At 37.4% G+C, this 19,763-nt stretch overlaps 1 protein-coding gene across 1 annotated transcript; it reads left to right on the plus strand.

Annotated features, from left to right (window-relative positions):
- Positions 1-1,459: 1,459 nt before the first annotated feature.
- LOC127438861 (glycine receptor subunit alpha-4-like) lies at positions 1,460-19,460 on the plus strand. Its single transcript, XM_051694780.1, has 10 exons — positions 1,460-1,650; positions 3,240-3,367; positions 9,429-9,496; positions 11,633-11,856; positions 12,304-12,386; positions 12,494-12,631; positions 13,783-13,997; positions 14,763-14,921; positions 17,038-17,148; positions 18,745-19,460. The coding sequence occupies exons 1-10, from the start codon at positions 1,580-1,582 to the stop codon at positions 19,030-19,032; spliced, it is 1,485 nt and encodes a 494-aa protein (XP_051550740.1). The 5' UTR covers positions 1,460-1,579; the 3' UTR covers positions 19,033-19,460.
- The last annotated feature ends 303 nt before the right edge of the window (positions 19,461-19,763 follow it).

Genomic DNA, 19,763 nt, shown 5'->3' on the forward strand with positions numbered 1-19,763 from the left:
TACAGATAATCATGTTTCCTTAGCTGACGGCACAAGTGTCTGTGTAGTTTAGGTATGTGCTCTGATTCCTCCTGAGGTCAAGACTGTTTTAACATGGAATTTAGACGTGACTATTGAGCATGTGTGTGATTTCACATAGAAACTGGGTCTGTTGTTTTTTTTAGTTTGGTTCACTCTGGAGTGAAGATGCATTAAAATTAACACTGGCCTAGTTATCCACTGTGACTCAACACACACACAGAGCTCTGACTTCTTTTTCTTCTTTCAGTCATTCCTTTTTCACCCACTCTAACGTCCTCACCGTGGTCTTTTTGTACTTCGTATTGCCCTCCTTTAAAGCTGCCCATTTAACATGGGGAAACAGTGGTTTCCTGCCCATTCTGTTCTCATTTGCTCTTATTTTTTCCAAAAACACACATTCTCATGCTAAACATCTAAAACTATTATTAATATTATTATAAAAGCAGATTTATTGTATTAATTGAGAGACTACATGGTATATTTAATTCATATAAACATAATTAATCTGTCATACTGCAGTACTACTTAAATTAATAGTTCAGGCCAAAATTAAAATTGTCATAATTTACTGACCCTCATGTCGCTCCAAACCTGTATGACCTCCTTTCTTTTGCAGAACAAAAAAGGAGATGTTTTAATGTATATTGCAGGCCATCTTTGTAATATAATTACAGTTGTGACTCACTTTAAAGCTTAAAAAGGTGTCCAGAATTATTATAAAATTAGTCCATGTAACTTTTGCATCATATTCCAAGTCCTCAAAGGCATTCAGCTGGTTTTGGAGAGAAACAATCTGAAATGTAAGTAATTTTTAAGTGAAAATCATGAGTGCTATGAGAGAGAGGGGTGAAGAGAGATAAAGTGGGACACTTCCTGATGATTTGCCATTGCCATTGTTTTTTAAACTATGTTCTAAATGGCCACATCTGTGTCATTCCATACTCTTGTAGGATTAACTTAATGCAGATTTTTGGTAATGGAAGAATACACACATAATAATAGATGATTAAGCTTAAGTGTCCCACTTTACCTGTATTCATCTTATACATAAATTTTAACCTAAAATCCTGATGTTGAAAAATAAATAATGCCCATGTATGTTGTCAACTACCTAACTAATGCTCAAGAATGCAGACTACAAACAGATGAGCTGCCAGATGAGACGGATTGGATGGCTGTTTGTCCTCGGTTGCAGTGCGTCCTGGGATGAGAATCTGTAGCTCTTCAGGTTGAGAAGTGTTTCAGTTGTTTATTCTGATAAAAGTCTTTAAACGCATCTTGTGCTCTGTTGCCTTCTCCCCTCTCTAAGGTATAACTGCACCTCAGGCTAGCATGTAGCCAAAAAGAGAGTGAAATACAGCTGAAAGACCCCCTACACACACACAGACAGACATCTCTTAGTCTGCCGGTCTGGAGATGCAGTGCTCAGTCAGATAGCAGTGGTGAAGAGATCAGAGTGCATTGCAATGGGTGCCCTGCCCCTCCAAAACACATCTACTTATTGAGAACTCGCCACAGGACACTAGAGAGGAGAAGAGAGCAGCTGAAGAGTAAAAGGATGTTTTCGCTGTTGTGGAGGATCCTGTTGGAGTCGTTGCTGGTTTGGTGGATGTTTGAAGGGGTTATGAGGTGAGTTTTTCACAGGTGTGCCATCATTTCCTACTGGTAGTGCTTCATTACACTAAAACACTTGTAGATGCTGCTTTTGAAGGATAAAATATGGGTTTGGATTATATTTGTGTGTATAATGGTGTGTAAAATGGCTCTAATGACCTGTTCCTTTACTTATGTTGAAATATCCATGTACAGTTCTAGTAGGGTATGTCAGGTTTTGGAACGTTAAGGGAACCAAATGCTAGCCAATTTTCCCCACGAGGGAAATTACTTAATAAACATCCTAAAAAATGAGGTTTAGGTGCAGGGTTAGGGGATTAAAAAAAAACATTTTCTATCCATAAAAAAAGTATTAAAACAATAGAAGTCAAAAACTCCCAACCATGATAGACAAATGTGTGTGTGAGTCTGTGACATCCTTGCACTGTTTGTGTGTTTAGCAGTTCAGTAACCTTCATGGGTGAAAGGTTTATTTTAATCCCAGAGAATGTTCTTATGTTTATGTGTGTGTTTGTTATGCTTTATGTTTCTGGGTCTGTGAAGTGTGAGGCTGACACAGAGAGACAGCTCTGTCTGAAGTCATTTTCACCGTAACTGGTTCAAATTCACATGAGATTGAACTATTTTTGCCCGAACAACTCAATTCTCCAGAATGACAATATGGGGTGCAAACACTGACCTAAGGATGCATTCATTGTGTGTCTTATTTTGATTCTCCATTTGTTTAGGAGTTTAGACTTTCACAAATCAGATTTGACAGTTCTGCTCACAAACAGACAGGAAAATTGGACCAGACAATTTCTTTAAATATGGAATATATTTAAAGTGAAGGGGTTATGGTGTGTGAGAGAGAAGAGCGTTCTGTATTTTTTTATGTTACACTTTTACCAAACTTATACTTTAAGAAATATTAATACATGCAATGACCCACAATTAGGCCCAGGCCAGTAGAGATATCACAACTCTCTCTGTTTAACTAGAGTCACTCGGAGAGGTAGACAGGGACATTGTCCAGAAGAAGGGGGTGCTGGTAAAAGACAAAGGTGGGACAGAAATTCGAATGGCCTGATTTAGGCCTAAAAGGTTTAAAAAGTTTGGTTCACACAAAAATGAAAATTCTGTCATTATTTACTCACCTTTCAGCAAAATTTTGAAAAATGCTAACTGTTCTTTTATCTATATAATGACATTGAATGAGGACTGAGACTATCAGTCCCTTGCATTCTGCCTAACATCTCATTTTGTGTTCCACAGAAGAAAAAAAGTCACACTGGTTTGAAACAACTTGAGGGTACATAAATGATGATATAATTTTTCGCTTAAGTATTTCTTTGGTGACCAGATTACCCAACTCTTTTTTATTTATTTGTTTGTTTGTTTCAAATTGACACACATTATTGCCAAAGCATTCAATCAAAACTGGAACATTATTGATACAAATGATGACTGGTGAACATGAACAATTGACGTCAATAGATACAAATTTATAGAGTACAGATCTATTAATCAATAACATGCACTCACATATGATTAAAATATGATAATCTGTTTGGTGGATGGGTCTAGATCAGTTGTTTCTGAGATGTATTGTCTGTCTCTCTCAGGTGTGTGTTTAGTAAGGAGCTAAAATCGCCCATCAGTAGGGTGAAGCCCATGTCACCATCCGATTTCTTGGATAAACTAATGGGGAAAACATCTGGATATGATGCTCGAATCAGACCCAAATTTAAAGGTATGCATTCCACTCCAAACTGCTTTAGTGTAACTTCTGTTCAAGGAATAGTTCACCCGAATGTGAAAATTCTGTCATCATTTACTCACTCTTTTGTCATTTGAAACTCATATGATGTTCGACGTTCTTCCGTAAAGTACAAAAGGAATTGTTTAGCAAAATGTCCAAGCTGCTCTTTTCCATACAATGAAAACAGACAGTGACCATAAAAAAAGGACCATAAAAATAGTCCATCTACAACTTTTACACTACATTCCAAGTCTCCTGAAGCCATACGACAGCTTTGTGTGGGGAACATATAGAACTTTAAAGCTGATTTGTGTAATTTCAGCATCATCAAAAAGAATTTGTAAAGTTTGTCAAGACAAACTTTGATGTTTGAAAGAAGACAAACATTGTCTGAAAGTTAAAAAATAATTAATAATAATTATTAATAATTAACAGTTTGAATTTTTAAACAGAAAGGTGGCATGTGCAATGTAGGGTTGCCAATGATGTTCTGCAATGTAGGGTTGCCCATGATGTCCTGTATTTTAGGCATAATTATTGTCCCGTATTTTAGCGGGCAGCCAAATGTCCCATATTGAAGGCTCTGAGTCCTGTATTGAAGCGGAAAAATGCTCAAAGGGGACCCGGCCCCCGTCCTGTATTGTAGCACTCAAATTGCTCAAGCATCCCATATTCACGTGATACATTCACAACCTAATGGCATTGTCATGGCTCGTAACTGGTAAGGGTTACCACACCTTAGTGCATCTCTTTGTGTGGGTAAAGCCAGTATCTGTATTATTGTTAAATACATTTGCTCTGCTTTGGCTGCCCTGTGACATACAACCCCAGTTCTGAAAAAGTTGGGACAGAATGAAAAATGCTAATAAAAGCAACATTTTTAAATTATATTCACCCTTTGCTATATTGAAAGCACTACAACTAAACATTATATGATGTTTTACCTTGTGAATTTCATATATATTTTTTTTTTTTATTTATTTATTTTTTTTTGTACAGTAATTTAAAATCAGACGATTTCAACACACTCCAAAAAAGTTGGGACAGTCGAGTGTTTACCACTGTGAAACATCAGCATTTCTTCTAATAACACTTATCAAGCATTTAGACACTGCAGACACAAGAATTTTCCCCCATTCATCCATTATGCAGGCCTTCAGCTGCACAATTGTATGGGGTCTTCATTGCCGTATTGTGCGCTTCATAATGCACCGCACATTCTCAGTTGGAGATGGTCAGGACTGCAGGCAGGCCAATCTAGCACCCACAATCTCTGCTTATTCAGCGAGTATGTGGTTTGAAGTTGTCCTGTTGAAAATGCCAGGATATCCCTGAAAAAGATGGTGCTGGATGGCAGTATATGCTGCTCCAAAATTTGTACATATCTGTCTGCATTAATGGTGCCCTCACAGATGTGTGAGTTACCCATGCCATGGGCACTGATACAACCCTGACCCATACAGACACTGGCTTTTGGACCTGATGCTGAAAACAGCTTAGATGGTCCTTTCCCTCTTTGGCCTGGAGAACACGACGGCTGTGTTTTTCAAAAACTATTTGAAATGTGGACTCATCTGACCAGAAAATACGATTCCACTGTTCTACTTTCCATCTAAGATGAGACCGAGCCAGGAGAAGTCAGCAGCGCTTCTGGACAGTGTTGATGTAGGGCTTCTGCTTTGCATAGTAAAGTCTTAACTTGCATCTGTGGATGCAGTGGTGAATGGTGTTGACTAATAAAGGTTTACTAAAGTAATCCCAAGCCCATGATGATGTCTGAGGGATCAGAGATCACGCGCATTGCGAAGTGGTTTTCGTCTTGCCCTTACGCACCGAGATTTGACCAGATTCCTTGAATCTTTTAACTATATTGTGCACTTTAGAGGGTGAAATACACAAATTCCTTCCAATTTGTCTTTGGGGAACATTGTTCTCAAAGTGTTGGATTATTTGCAAAGCATATTTAGGCAAACTGACAAGTCTCGAATGATCCTTGCTCTTGAAGGACTAGGCTGTGTTTGGAGGTTCCTTGTACAGTATACAGTACTATGACATGATTGCCTCACCTATTTAACATCTCCTGTTTCACAGTGCCTTGTTATTTTAACTCGTCAAATTGTTATTTGTCTTAAATTGCCCCCGTCTCAACTTTTTTGGAGCGTGTTGCAATCATCTGATTTGAAATTACTGTACATAAAAACAATGAAATTCACGAGGTAAAACATTATATAATGTTTAGTTGTAGTGCTTTCAATTTAGCAAAGGGTGAATATAATTTATAAATCACTCCTTTTTGTTTTTATTAGCATTTTTCATACTGTCCCAACTTTTTCGGAATTGGGGTTGTATATATAACAAATTTTCCGTGTTCCATTCAGAAGTGATCATCCCTATGCCGTGTTCCCCTCAAAAGACTTCACCTTCCACTGTGAGATTTTCGGAGTGCTGAAAGGAGATTAATTTTAAACTCACTTTTAAAATTATATTTTTAATGAAAATTGTGTTTGGAACGATCCTAAAGCTTGGGCATTATTATTGTTCTGAAAACCTGACGCAACAACCTGTCACCCATAATGAATGAAAAAAAAACACATGAAATCTGATCTGACCATTCAAACTGAGAAACATGTCAATATTTAAGTCCTATTTACTGTAAATCTCCACTTTCAGGTTCTTCTTCTTTTGTTTTTAGCAATTCACATTCTTTGTGCATATCGCCACCTACTGGGCAGGGAGGATAATTATAGTAAAAAAAGGACTTAAATATTGATCATATAGCTTCTAAAGACATGGATTTAACCACTGGAGTATGCAATACTTTAATGCTGCCTTCATGTGCTTTATAGAAATTTTGGTACCCATTCACTTGCTTTGAATTGGCTACAGAGCTGATATATTCTTCTAAAAGAAGTTTCAATTGTGTTCTGCAGAAGAAAGAAAAACACATCTGGGATGGCACAAGAGTGAGAAAATGATGAGAGAATTTTAATTTTTGAGCGAACTGTTGATTTTAAACCACCTACAAATGTGGGAAGGATCAGGCTTGTAAAAATCTGATTTCATTTTGTCTTGTTCAGACTACATATACCTAAACTGCTTTTGCAAAGATTCAAACCTGGTGTGTGGAGATCAGTTACCAGATGTGTGAGAACCAAATGTCACCAAAGTCATTTGTGAATCACATGGGTTTAGGCTGAGAAAATAACAATTTTTATTTTGGGAAAATTGGTTGCCATCCTAACCATTTTACAAAATAAAGATTCACAAATGACATTCACAAACGGTCTGTTTTACCACTGTGGTTTTAAAAAGAGTAATCTGCTCGTAATGACACTAGCAATGCTCTGTTAGTCTGGAATTCCCTTCTGCTAAATCCAAACACATTTTCGCTTCGCTCTTGCTACTTCAAATTATCCTCTCCATTCATTTTCTGTTGCTATCTTGTGATATTTTGGTTATTCTCAAACATCATATAATGCAACACAGAACAGAAGTAAAAACTGCTGCTGCAGCTTAATCTCATGTACATAGATTGTTTTGACAGTAACTCAGCAAAAATCTGATGTTCACAGCAAAGAATATATTTACATTCTCTCACATGAGGAAAAAATGCTGTGGCCGAAAACACAGAGCAACACAACATCTCATTAAACTATGTGACCCCCCCCCCCCCCCCCCATGGTTTCTTTGGTTTATTTTGTACCATTCAGTCACACTCTCACAAAAGTCACCCACAGAAAAAAAACAGGCATTCAGAGCAGAAGATGACAGAATGTAAGATAGAATTTCAGCCCCAGACGGTGATGAGGATGATTTCAGAAACATGCAGGATACGGCTGTCAGCTCATGGTAGAGTTCCCTCTGTAAAAAGTGTCACAACATCATATCTATGAAGAGCAGTTTCTCAGTGCGTGGCAGGGCCATTTCTTTTTCCTTGCTGTCTGCTCGAGTGCGTGTTAACCTACAGACCTAAATCACTCCCTCTCTTTCACTGGTCTTCTCTAGCTTATGTTTAAAAAGGAAAGTTCACCCAAAAACGAAAATCCTATCATTATTTACTCACCTTTATGTTGTTCCAAACCCATATGCTGATATTTTTTTCTTTGGTACACAAAATACATTTGAAGAATCTTCATGCAGATTTGCCCCCTACATTGACTGTTGTCTGAAAAAAAAAAAAAAAAAAAAAAAAACTAGAACTATAAAGGTAGGCCATATGTTCCAAGTTCTGAAGCCAAATTATATATTTGTGTAAGAAACAGATGAATGTAAAAAACAGATCAAACTGGACTGAATGATGCATTCATGAACTGAACTGAACTGGTTCTTGAGTTCAACTCACTCCTGTGATGCAGTCACAGAATTTCTCGAGTTAATGACTCACTGAAGGATTATCAGTGAATAATGTGAATAATTGAATGATGAGTAAATAAGGATGAATAATTTCAGTAAATGCATTTAAATTTTGATCTGTTCCTCACACAAAGCTATAGCATGAGTTTAGAAGACTTAGAATACCATCCCAGATGTGTATGACTTTCTTTCTTCTGCAGAACACAAATTAAGATTTTTAGAAGAATATTTTGGAGCATAAAAATTTTGGCACCCATTCACTTGCATTGTATGGACCAAAAGAGCTGAAATATTCTTCTAAAAATCTTCATTTGTGTTGTGGTGAAGAAAGAAAGTCACACACATCTGGGATGGCATGAGGATGAGTAAATGATGAGAGAATTTTCATTTTTGAAAATTGTCACCAGGAACTGTATGGAAAAGGTCAGCATGAAGATTCATCAAAATGTAATATTCATATATTGATATATATGATGTATATTGTATGGTTGTAAAGGTGAGTAAATTATGACATTTTTTGCTACATTTTTGCTTTCTTCCTCTTTCATTCTTCTTGCCTTGTTTTCTCCCGATCTCTCTCTCTCTCTCTCTCTCTCTCTCTCTCTCTCATGATCTCTCCCTTGCTCTCTCTCTGTGGCGTTCTCTGAGCTCGTGTATATTTCATATCTGTTCTACATCTCAGAGATGTTGCTGTCAGTGCGTGTGATGGGATGTCCCCTCTGATCAGCTATAAATATCTCTAATGTCATTAACGTTAAATAAATAAAGCACCACAATCAAATATTTACTGCAGATATGCTGTGAAAACATATCAGATAAATCAACATAGCCATCTGTAGAACTCATTTAAATGTAAGTAAAGTAAATGGGGTATTTCACAGTTGTCTGGGTTGCTAAGTGGTTTTTTTTCCTTCTCCCACACACTTGCTTATGAAAATGCTTCATTTTAAACCATCACTTGTAAGTTGATTTAATAGCCTTTGAAATCCCCTAGTATATTGTCATGGAAACTATTGCAATTCCCTGTAAGAGTTTTTTCTTTTTTTTTCTTCTAGAAACTACAGCTGCCACAGCATGTCAATTCTGCTTCAGTTGTTTATCTAATCTAATAATGTAAAATCGGTGGTCACAAATGTAAATTTTTCCAATATTGTTTTTTTTTTTTTTCATGGTGTGCATGACTCACATTTGGCTTTTTGATTCTGTTTGTCCTCTAATAATTTGTGACAGAGAGAGAGAGAGTGTGTGTGTGTGTGTGTGTGTTTCTTTTTTTCTGTGTGAAAGTCTTTCTGGTTAAGTGGGCTGCTAGAACTCTGTGTCCATGCATACAGTGTGTCTGTGTGTCTGTGTGTGTGTGTGGGCAGGTTTAAGTGGTTTACGAGGACAATTTTTTAGATTACAAACTGGTAATTACAAGGGCATTATGCTATAAATGTTGTTCATGAGGACATGTCCCCATAATTTAAATCGCTTAAAAAACATACTAAACAATGTTTTATTGAAAATGTAAAATTGCAGAAAGTTTTTTGTGAGGATTAGGTTTAGGGGTAGGGGATAGAGTCTATAGTTCGTACAGTATAAAAATCGTTACGTCTATGGAGAGTCCTCATAATGATAGCTGCACCAACGTGTGTGTGTGTGTGTGTGTTTGTCAGATAGGAAGTAAAGTTGATGTTTTTTATGATGTTCTTTTTTTCAGGTCCTCCTGTAAATGTCACCTGCAACATATTCATCAACAGCTTTGGCTCCATCACAGAGACCACCATGGTACACACACACACACACGCACACACGCACACGCACACACACACGTTGGTGTGGTTATCCTTATGAGGACTCTCTATAGACCTAATGATTTTTATACTATATGAACTATAGATTCTATCTCCTAACCCTACCCCTACCACTAAAGCTAACCCTCACAAAAAACTTTCAAAATGTTTACATTTAAAAAAAAAAAACATAGTTTAGTATGTTTTTTAAATGCTTTGAATTATGGGGACACTACAATTTTCCTCATAAACCACATTTATAGCATAATACCCTTGTAATTAACTCACCCACATACAACACACACAAACAAACAAATACACATATTTCCTTAGGAGCACCTGTCAGTACATATTAGATTAATGACCATTAAAATCACACAGAGGCAACAGAGGAACCATCAAACTTGTTCTGAGTTTTCTTTAGCCCCGCCTAGAATCATAAAAACTGTGCACACATATACACAGAAAGGAAAAATATGTAAATGGAAAGGATGCCTACACAAAAGAGCTAATCAGAAATATGCTTGGTCTTGAATGTACCACTAGGGAGCTTTTACAAAAAAAGAACAAATTTAAAGTAGTCAGACGAGAATGCAAGAGAATTAGACATCAAATCTAAGAGTTAATGTGAGAATCAAGCTATGACTAGACTAGAAAAAAAAAAAAAAAATGTGAGTGATAGGAGTCTAAAAGCGTTGGTAACACTTTACAATAAGGTTCCATTCGTTAACATTAGTTAATGCATTATCAAGAACAAACAATTAACACTATATACACTAACGGCCAAAAGTATTGAAACACTTACTCATTCTTTATTATTATTTTTTTAATTTGTTTTTTACATTTTAGAATAATAGTAAAGTCATCAAAACTATGGAATAACATAAATGGAACTATGGGAATTATGTTGTGACTAAACAAAATCCAAAATAAATCAAAACTGTGTTATATTTTAGCATCTTCAAAGTAGTCACCCTTTGCCTAGAATTTGCAGACATGTACTCTTGACATTTTCTCAACCAACTTCTTGAGGTATCACACTGGTATGCTTTTTAAACAGTATTGAAGGAGTTCCCATCTATGTTGGGCACTTATTGGCTGCTTTTCTTTATTATTTGGTCCAAGTCATCAATTTCAAAAACTTTTTTTAAAATAAAATTTTAGATTTATAATGAAATAAATTAATATGGTGGCACAATTATATTTTTGTCTACAAAACTAATTTCAAACATTTAAGCATATGCCTTCAGATAAAAGATTTTTAAGATCATGAGAAACATTCCAGGCAAGTGTTTCAAAACTTTTGATCAGTAGTGTATATTTTTTACATTGTTTATTAATCTTTATTCATGTTAGTTAATAAAAATACAATTGTTCATTGTTAGTTCATAGTGCATTAACTAATGTTAACAAATGCAACTTTTGATTAAAAAAATGTATTAGTATATGCTGAAATTAACTCTAAATGCTTTAAAAGTATTGTTAATTGCTAGTTCATGTTAAATACTGTTGTTAACTAATGTTAACAAATGGAAACATATTGTAAAGCTGTAAATCGCTTTTCTCACAGATTTCAGATTCAGTTTAGAAAATGTTATTATGCAATTTAGCAAATGCTACAAGCAGTTGTGACTCATTTTAGTCTACATTTTAATCTGACTATAAATTTGAACCTTAAGTATCAATCTCAAATTAAAAAGAGACAGATCACTTAAAAATGAAAATTCTTTCATCATTTTTGCCACCTCATGTCATTTAAAACCTATTTCTTTGACTCTATTTCTTTCATATTAAATTTAAAATGTAATTATTTTTTAAAAGTCTTGTTGCTGTTTTTGTATTGTTGTGTACTGGAAGCTCCTGTCATCAAGACAAATTCCTTGTATGTGTAAGCATGTAAAAAATTGTATGGCAATAAAGCTGATTCTGATTTTGATTCTGATTCTGATATGAGATGTTAGGAAAAATGTTAGCGTCAGTTACCATTCACTTTCGTAGAATCTTTTTTTTTTTTTTTTTTTCTTTCAGAGAGAGTAAATGATGACTGAGGCTTCCCTAACATTCTGCCTAACATTTCCTTTTGTATTCCAAGCAGAGATTTGTATGACTGTGAATGTCATCTGATTCTCAGGACTATCGGCTGAATGTTTTTCTACGGCAGCAGTGGAATGACCCAAGGCTGGCTTATAAAGAGTATCCAGATGATTCCCTGGATCTGGATCCATCCATGCTGGACTCCATCTGGAAGCCAGACTTGTTCTTTGCCAATGAGAAAGGCGCCAATTTCCACGAGGTCACCACTGACAACAAACTGCTGAGGATTTTCCAGAATGGAAATGTGCTATACAGCATCAGGTGCAATGTTGCCCCCTGCAGCTTTCTCAAGCCATTGCAAACTGTTAAAGAAATGTACTGTGTGACTTTTCCTCTACTGTGGAACACAAAAGGAGATGTTCACACAGCTTTTCCATACAATGAAATTAAGACCAAGGTTTCACTCTGGATACTTATACTACTGATTTTTTTTTTTTTTTTTTTTTTTGGAACTCTGCAAACCCTGGTTACTATATGCTTTCGCTGTATGGAAAAGAGCAGTGTGAACATTCTTCTTGTTTTGTATTCCACTGAGGAGAGAAAGTCAAATGACTTTGAAAGGGTGAGTAAATGATGACATTTACATTTTTTGGTGAACTATCCCTTTAGTTAGAAATGTAAGAGCTCTCTCTCTCTCTTCTCTCTTTCTCTCTCTCTCTCTCTCTCTCTCTCTCTCTCTCTCTCTCTCTCTCTGTCACACACACACAGACTAACTCTGATTCTGTCGTGTCCTATGGATCTGAAAAATTTTCCAATGGACATACAGACCTGCACTATGCAGTTAGAAAGCTGTAAGATTTAACATTCTGACATAATACATTTTTTTCTTTCATTTTCTATTCTCATTTCTCTATTAGATGCCCATTATTCTCTATCTCTCTCTTTTCTCTCTCTGTAGTTGGCTACACTATGAATGATCTGATATTTCAGTGGTTGGATGAAGGCCCAGTGCAAGTGGCTGATGACCTTATGCTGCCCCAGTTTGTCCTGAAGGAGGAAAAAGATCTGGGATACTGTACAAAACACTACAACACTGGTACAGTGCTAAAAACTGCAGTACTAGCACTTCAACATCAGTACGGCATTAAGTGCACTACAAGTCTGTACTTAGTACAACATGGCACTGTTGCAAATCCACTATTATTATGTTTTTATTATGCAGTGAAACATTTAATAAGTAACCTGACTTGGGGTCCTGGGTAGCTCAGCGAGTGTTGATGCTGACTACCACCCCTGGAGTCGCGAGTTCGAATCCAGGGCGTGCTGAATGACTCCAGCCAGGTTTCCTAAGCAAACAAATTGGCCTGGTTGCAAGGGAGGGTAGAGTCACATGGGGTAACATACTTGTGGTCACGATTAGGGGTTCTCGCTCTCAATGGGGCACGTGGTAAGTTGTGTGTGGATCATGGAGAGTAGCATGAGCCTCCACATGCTGGGAGTCTCCGCGGTGTCATGCACAGCGAGCCACGTGATAAGATCCGTGGATTGACTGTCTTCACCAGGATTGAGGTGAGTAACCACGCCACCACGAGGACCTACTAAGAAGTGGGAATTGGGCATTCCAAATTGGGAGAAAAGAGGAAAAAAATAAAATAAAATAAGTAACCTGACAATGAGTTATGAGGAAAGATAATGTGAAATGGATTTTAGATTTTCTGAAGAAAATGTGATGAGTGTTTACCCCTGCAAAACTCCCTGCCACGACAGAATTCTAGAGTGTCTCAGTGGTTGCCAGGGTGTTGCTGAGTCTTCAGTTGCTAAGGTATCCTTAGTTGTTGTTAGCACATTGCTATATGGTTCCTAGGGTGTTCTGGATGGCTGTTAGTGTATTGCAAGGAGATTGCTAGGTGGTTTCTTACTGGCCCAAGTAACCAAGTCCATAATATTCTGGTCCCTAGATATATGGCTCGGGTCCCTCCTTCAAGTAAGTCTATGGGATTTTTTTGCCTGTTTTATCATCTGTCAGATGAAATTCATATGTTCAAATACTTAGAAAAGTTATAGCACACCTCTTTTCAACAAGCCACATGATTAGAGGTTTCCTTCATGTCTTCAATGTTCAATAGTAAGGGTTAGGATTTTGAAGAACCATCAACCATTAGCAGGAGCACCACTATAATGAAACCAGCTATATTTGTTTTAATTTTTTATCTTTTACTGCTTATCATGAGTGTGTGTTTCACCCAGGTAAGTTCACTTGTATAGAAGTGAAGTTTCATCTGGAAAGGCAGATGGGTTACTACCTGATCCAGATGTACATCCCCAGCCTTCTAACAGTTATCCTGTCATGGGTCTCTTTCTGGATCAACATGGATGCTGCCCCGGCCCGTGTAGGGCTAGGAATCACTACAGTTCTCACCATGACAACACAGAGCTCTGGATCCAGAGCATCACTGCCTAAGGTGGGTGAGAGGAAGCAATGCAGTCCATCCATCTGTCCATCCATCTGTCTGTCCATCCATCCATCCATTTATCCATCCATCCATCCATCCATTCATCCATCTGGTATCAGTAACTGTTGATTTGTCCCTTTAATATGTTCACTGTGTTCTTTACTTAAACTGCACCCTATGTTCAATGAATGTTTCAGGTTCAATACAAGTTAAACCCATTTACCACATCATTCATTTTGACTCGTCCCTCAGTTTGTACAAAGAAACCAAAATCGTGTTTACATTAAGACACTTACAATGGAAGTCTATGGAGCAAGGTGTCCCGAAAGGTTTAAAAGCAAAAATGTGAAGCTTGTATTTTTGTTAAAGCACTTATATTATTTCTTCCATACAAAAATTTTATTTAAGCTGTGAAGTTGTCTAAATTGTCCATTTAGCAGAGGGACTACTGCTTTGGGCAGATTAACATCTGGTTATGCGTTTCTGCCATGGCCCTTGTGGATGGCTTTCTGTAAACAGTACTTTTTGGGTAGTGGATGGTTATGGGTAGTTTAATCACTCAAGTCTCATGTTTACTTGTATAATGTTTAGTTCTTGTGGCTATCATTTTTAAACAGTGTATATTATAACATTTACTCTGCTGCAATGCCTTGGACTTCCAAAGTGCATTACTGTACAGACGTTTTGACTTTTAATAAAACTTAACTGGTATTGAACCCGGAACATTCCTTTACTGAGTGTTATATGGACAGCCCTGTGTGTATATGCGTACAGGTGTCCTATGTGAAGGCCATTGATATCTGGATGGCAGTGTGCTTGCTATTTGTCTTTGCGGCTTTGCTGGAGTATGCAGCTGTTAACTTTGTCTCTCGGCAACAAAAAGAATTCTTCAGACTCAGGAGAAAACTGCGGGAGGAACAATGCTGCAGAGCTGTGAGTGGCCGTCAGAAACTCTCCTCTGTCATATACACACATGCATTCATGCCCTAAAGATACTGTATGCCCACTGTGTCCCTTTGATCCTTCATGAGAGCAGCCTGCTGGCCCCCTCCAGAGCAGAGACAAGGGAAGGTCAGTGATGCCATAAAGGATGGTATAACGTGATCTCATAAATATTATACTGGACTGACAGAATAATAGTATTATTTCCACACAATTGTAAGGCAACGTGAATGGAGAAAAACTGACATCATAAAGCAGCTGGACATTTTTATACCTTGAAACGGTCCCATTAAATTTAAATTCTAGTAAATGCTCAGATTTTTTTTATACATAGGCATTATTGCTCTTTTCAGAATTTCCTAAAGGCCATTTAGTCTTGTGTTGTTATTCTCTATGACCGTGGCTGTCATGACGAAGCCTGTCAAGAACATGTGCAGGTCACATTTGACCCCCAAATCTAAAGAAAATCTTTTATATGATATCTAATGTTTTGCATTAAGAAAATGATTTTGGTCCTATTTTAGGAGCATTATCATGACAAATTAATACACTTGCCTGCAATTCTCATTACTGTTATGCATCAGGATGGAAAAAAATAATCATTGTGAATAAAAATAAAATAAAAATTCAGCATAAATTAAAGTGAGTACTGTACTGTAATAACTGTGAGTACAGTGGACACTTCTCTGCCATAAAGTGCACAGCGAATAAACATTACACCATCCTGTCCTTTTCTATTCCTCCTCCAACTTCCCTCCATTGCCCAGCAGGACAGGATGCGTATGCAGTATCAGAGAGGCAGTGTGTGTGTGTGTGTGTGTGTGCCCCCGTGGGTGAGTTGGTGGTGCTGTGCCCCCTTACTTGTCTAAGGGTTGCCGTTAGGCATGTAATATGCAAACATATTACATGCATGTTTATTACACTTCTGCACTCAGGCTTTTAGGCCTTCAAAAACACACAACCCAATGTGCATGAGTACATAAATACGGAAACACGTACACACTGCTGCACATGGGCTGTTTGGTCCTAGATGGCACAGCGCAGTAGGTTGTCTGATCTTATGTACACTAACTCACCCAGCGCAACGACCTGTACACAATGTGATTCAGCACAAGCACTCGAAACACCTAACTGACCAGATCCCATACTGAAAAAAAAAGCTTTTCCCCAAGGAACAAATGTGCTGTCACTGTTGATTTCTCACACATACTCAGATATATATTGAAGATATCACTAAGAATAAGTAACCTGGAAATCAAAAGGGAAAACTGAATAAAGCACAAAGGAGTGTAAGAAGGCTGGTCCAAAAAAGGAAGATAAAGCTGAAAAAGCAGCTGAAGCCAACAAATTGTTTTTATAATAAATAAATAAATAATGGAATAAGGGAGACCGGGGCTCATTGTCCAACGTGGAAGTTGTCACAAGGGCTATATTTCAGTAACTATGAGGTTTAGAGGCAAAATTACAAAACTTTTTACTGTGAAATAGCTCTTGGGTAAACAAGGGAACACAATAAAACCACTCTGGCATACATTCAGTCAAGGTACAACTATACAATTAAGGTAGATTGTAAATTTTTAAATGTTCTCAAGTTTGTTCTCAGGACAATGGTTTTTATTTTTTTATGTATTTATTTTTCAGGTTCAAAAGGTTTTTTGTCACATTTTTATTGTACCCCACTATTTTGTAGCCAAGATGTAAGGTGTGTGCTTAAATAGAAACTGACTTTCAAAAATAAAACTATGCCGAGAAATAATAACTGGAGTGAAAAGTGTGACAACTATCCCCAGACTCCCCTATCATAGATACCATTTTCCCACATAGGAACATTAATCTTAGAGTCAAATGTGTTGTTAAACACTAAATGGTTCAGAGTGGAATATGCTGGTGTGAGAACATGACCTTGCTGGCTTAGTTATGTCTTGACAAATTAGAGGTCTTACAGTAAACATTTGCATGCTCACTGGAGATTTTTAATAATGTACATTGTGACCCGGTTTCAGATTAAGATAGTATGCATGATTACAGAGAGACCAGTCTGTTGAGGAGTGCAAGGGAAGATAATCTTTTATTGTTTAAATAAATTATGTCTTTGTGTTGTGTTCAGGCCTCTGGTCAGACTGGAGGCACGGAGATGAAAAATAAAAGCATCAACGTTATGGGGAGCACTCCATGCATAAATGCACAACGCCAAGGCCAATGTTGCGCTTGTGCACAGGTATACGCACACTCATATACCATATATATAAACAATTTCATACAATCACTGTTGTATTAAATAGCAGGCAAAACTGTGATTACCTGCCATTATCCGCTTAAATGTATACTGATATGAGTAAAAAAACTGTTCTTGAAACACATTTGCATTCAGGAAAAACGTGGATAAACTTATTAGGATTTTTCCAAAATCCCTAAACAAAGTCCAAAATTCTTAAAGGTGTACTCAGTAATTGTTTCCCCATTAAAAAGTTTTACTCCTAAAGAAATGAATTGTAATTTGAAACACATGTATAAAATCATGACCACTCACATGGTCACTCTATTCATGTCAGAATCCTTATACTTGGAGCAGGGGTGCCCAAATGGGGGCTGCCATTTTAGAATCACATGACCAGCTGAATACTACACGCTTAATCTCAGTAACCATCTTGTTAATGGACACTTACTATTGGATTAAATTATTCATGGTGGTTGATTGTGAATTTCTACAATGGCATTTGTAAATGAAAACTATTGATTTTGAATTATGCTGCATCCACACCATTAGGTGTCACTGTTAAGTCCAAGATGACACAATCAAAAAGTTTACTGAGGGCACCTTTAAATGTATCTCCCCTACAGCTTTTAAGTTACATCAAATTCCCTTGGGCAGCTATTTTCTATGTAAACAAGCGGCATACAAGTACAGCTACAATCTACTTGAAAGGGGAAAGACCGAATTTCCAAAACAGTTGGTCAAGATTATGATCGAAGAACATATATCAGCAGTAAAATCTGACAATACTGGTGTCATAAATTGTGCTTCTTTACCTCAGATTACACTAAAAACAATAGGTTACTTATTCTGTAACCCCAGTTCTCTGAAACATCGAGTGGAGAGACGAGATGATGAAAGAGAACCACTATTTTCCCAACTTGTCTAGCTAATGCGCATGCTTGTTCTTGAGCTGACTGACAGTCAATGTCTGTATCGAAAAAGGTGAATGGCTCTTTTACCTGTAAGGTGGGACATCCTTTTCTACATCCGTTGGGCATTCCAATTTCTCCCATTCATTTTATAAGGCCATCCTTTAGAACTGTTCTGACCTAGTGTGCTATGTCTTTTCTAACTGATCGGACTTACGTTTTTCCCATAGTGTGTGATCAAAAAACCCATAGACTTGTATTGACAGAATGCTAATGTGGGTCAAGACTTTTCAAACTCCAACTGTCAAAAAATTCAGAGAACGAGTGGGTAAAAAGGTGTCCACGGGCCACGGTCAGATCCTTTGTTTAGCTGCCAACCATTATAACGGTGTCCTGCTCCCACGAAACTCTCATGGTCGGATGGTGAAATGCTAAGGGAGATCCCCGCCCTCCATCTGCTCCAATAAAATTGTCTTCAATTGTGTGTGTGCTCTTTGGAGTGCAGAGGCGTGGCTAATTAAACAGCTAAGGTCTGGTAAAATAGTTCCAATGGAAGTCAAAGCAGGGTCATATTAGAGATTATGTTAGAGGACCAGACTAGCTGTTGTATAATTACACATAAACACATGTATTCACAGTTCAGAAACTATGTTGAGAAAATAATGTTCTTTTTTTTTTTTATCTTCAGGAAGAGCAGTTAGCCTCGCAGAATCAGGACTTGTTCTTCATGTCTTACGGGAAGGACACCTGTCTTTCTGGGGATGGGCCTCTTTCTGAGGCTGCCGCCATGTTTGCAGGTCTGCCCCCTGGCCACATCCTGTTTGATATCCGCCGGCGCTTTGTGGAACGAGCAAAACGGATCGACACCATCTCACGAGCTGTCTTTCCTCTCAGTTTCCTCGTTTTCAACGTGTTCTACTGGTTCACGTACAAAGTGCTTAGACATGAGGACATTCACCCTGCCCTGCAACCTTGAGATTATGTGACCCTAATTTGACCTTTTGACCATTCTGTGAGCCAGTTTAAGTTCAGTGTGAGGATGAGACCAGAGTTTTCCTGCCCCTGTCAAGGACATTTAAAATCAAACTGGTCTTAGAAAAAGACAGAGGTGCAATACACATTCTCTCTCTCTGCATGAGTGAGCTTATATGTATGTGTCTAAGACCACATACATTTTACAAAAAGGCTTTGTGGACCTTTAGTTTATACTGTATGTAGAATGACTGAATCACTCTGGCCTTTGGTCTCCAGAGATGCAAACACATTCTTGCTGTGCAATAAAAAAGTAGCAGGCCAGAGTTTGGGTGGAAAATTACAGAATAGTTTACTAGAGATACAACTCATTTTCTATTTTGGTTTAGGATTTTTTTTTAAGCATTTTTACTTTAGCTCTGAGCACCTGTGTTCCTGTCTGTGTGGTTAAAAATAAATAAGTTGTATTAAAAATGTTCTGCCTCATGGCTGATATTGAAGAAAGATGTTGAATAGACAGTTCACCCAAATGTCATCATTTACTCACCCACACATTGTTCCAAATTCTACCTGTTCCATTCAAGGAAAGTGAATAGTGACTTAGACTATCACTCTGCCTAACATCTCTTGCATTCTACAGAATTCAGTCAGTTAACAGGTTTGAAACAATATGAGGCTGAATAAAACATGACAGAATTTTCTAGATCTCTTTAATCATACACAATGGATATTATT

This window comes from Myxocyprinus asiaticus, chromosome 4, assembly GCF_019703515.2.
Source record: "Myxocyprinus asiaticus isolate MX2 ecotype Aquarium Trade chromosome 4, UBuf_Myxa_2, whole genome shotgun sequence".
In the NCBI taxonomy this organism is placed as follows: domain Eukaryota; kingdom Metazoa; phylum Chordata; class Actinopteri; order Cypriniformes; family Catostomidae; genus Myxocyprinus; species Myxocyprinus asiaticus.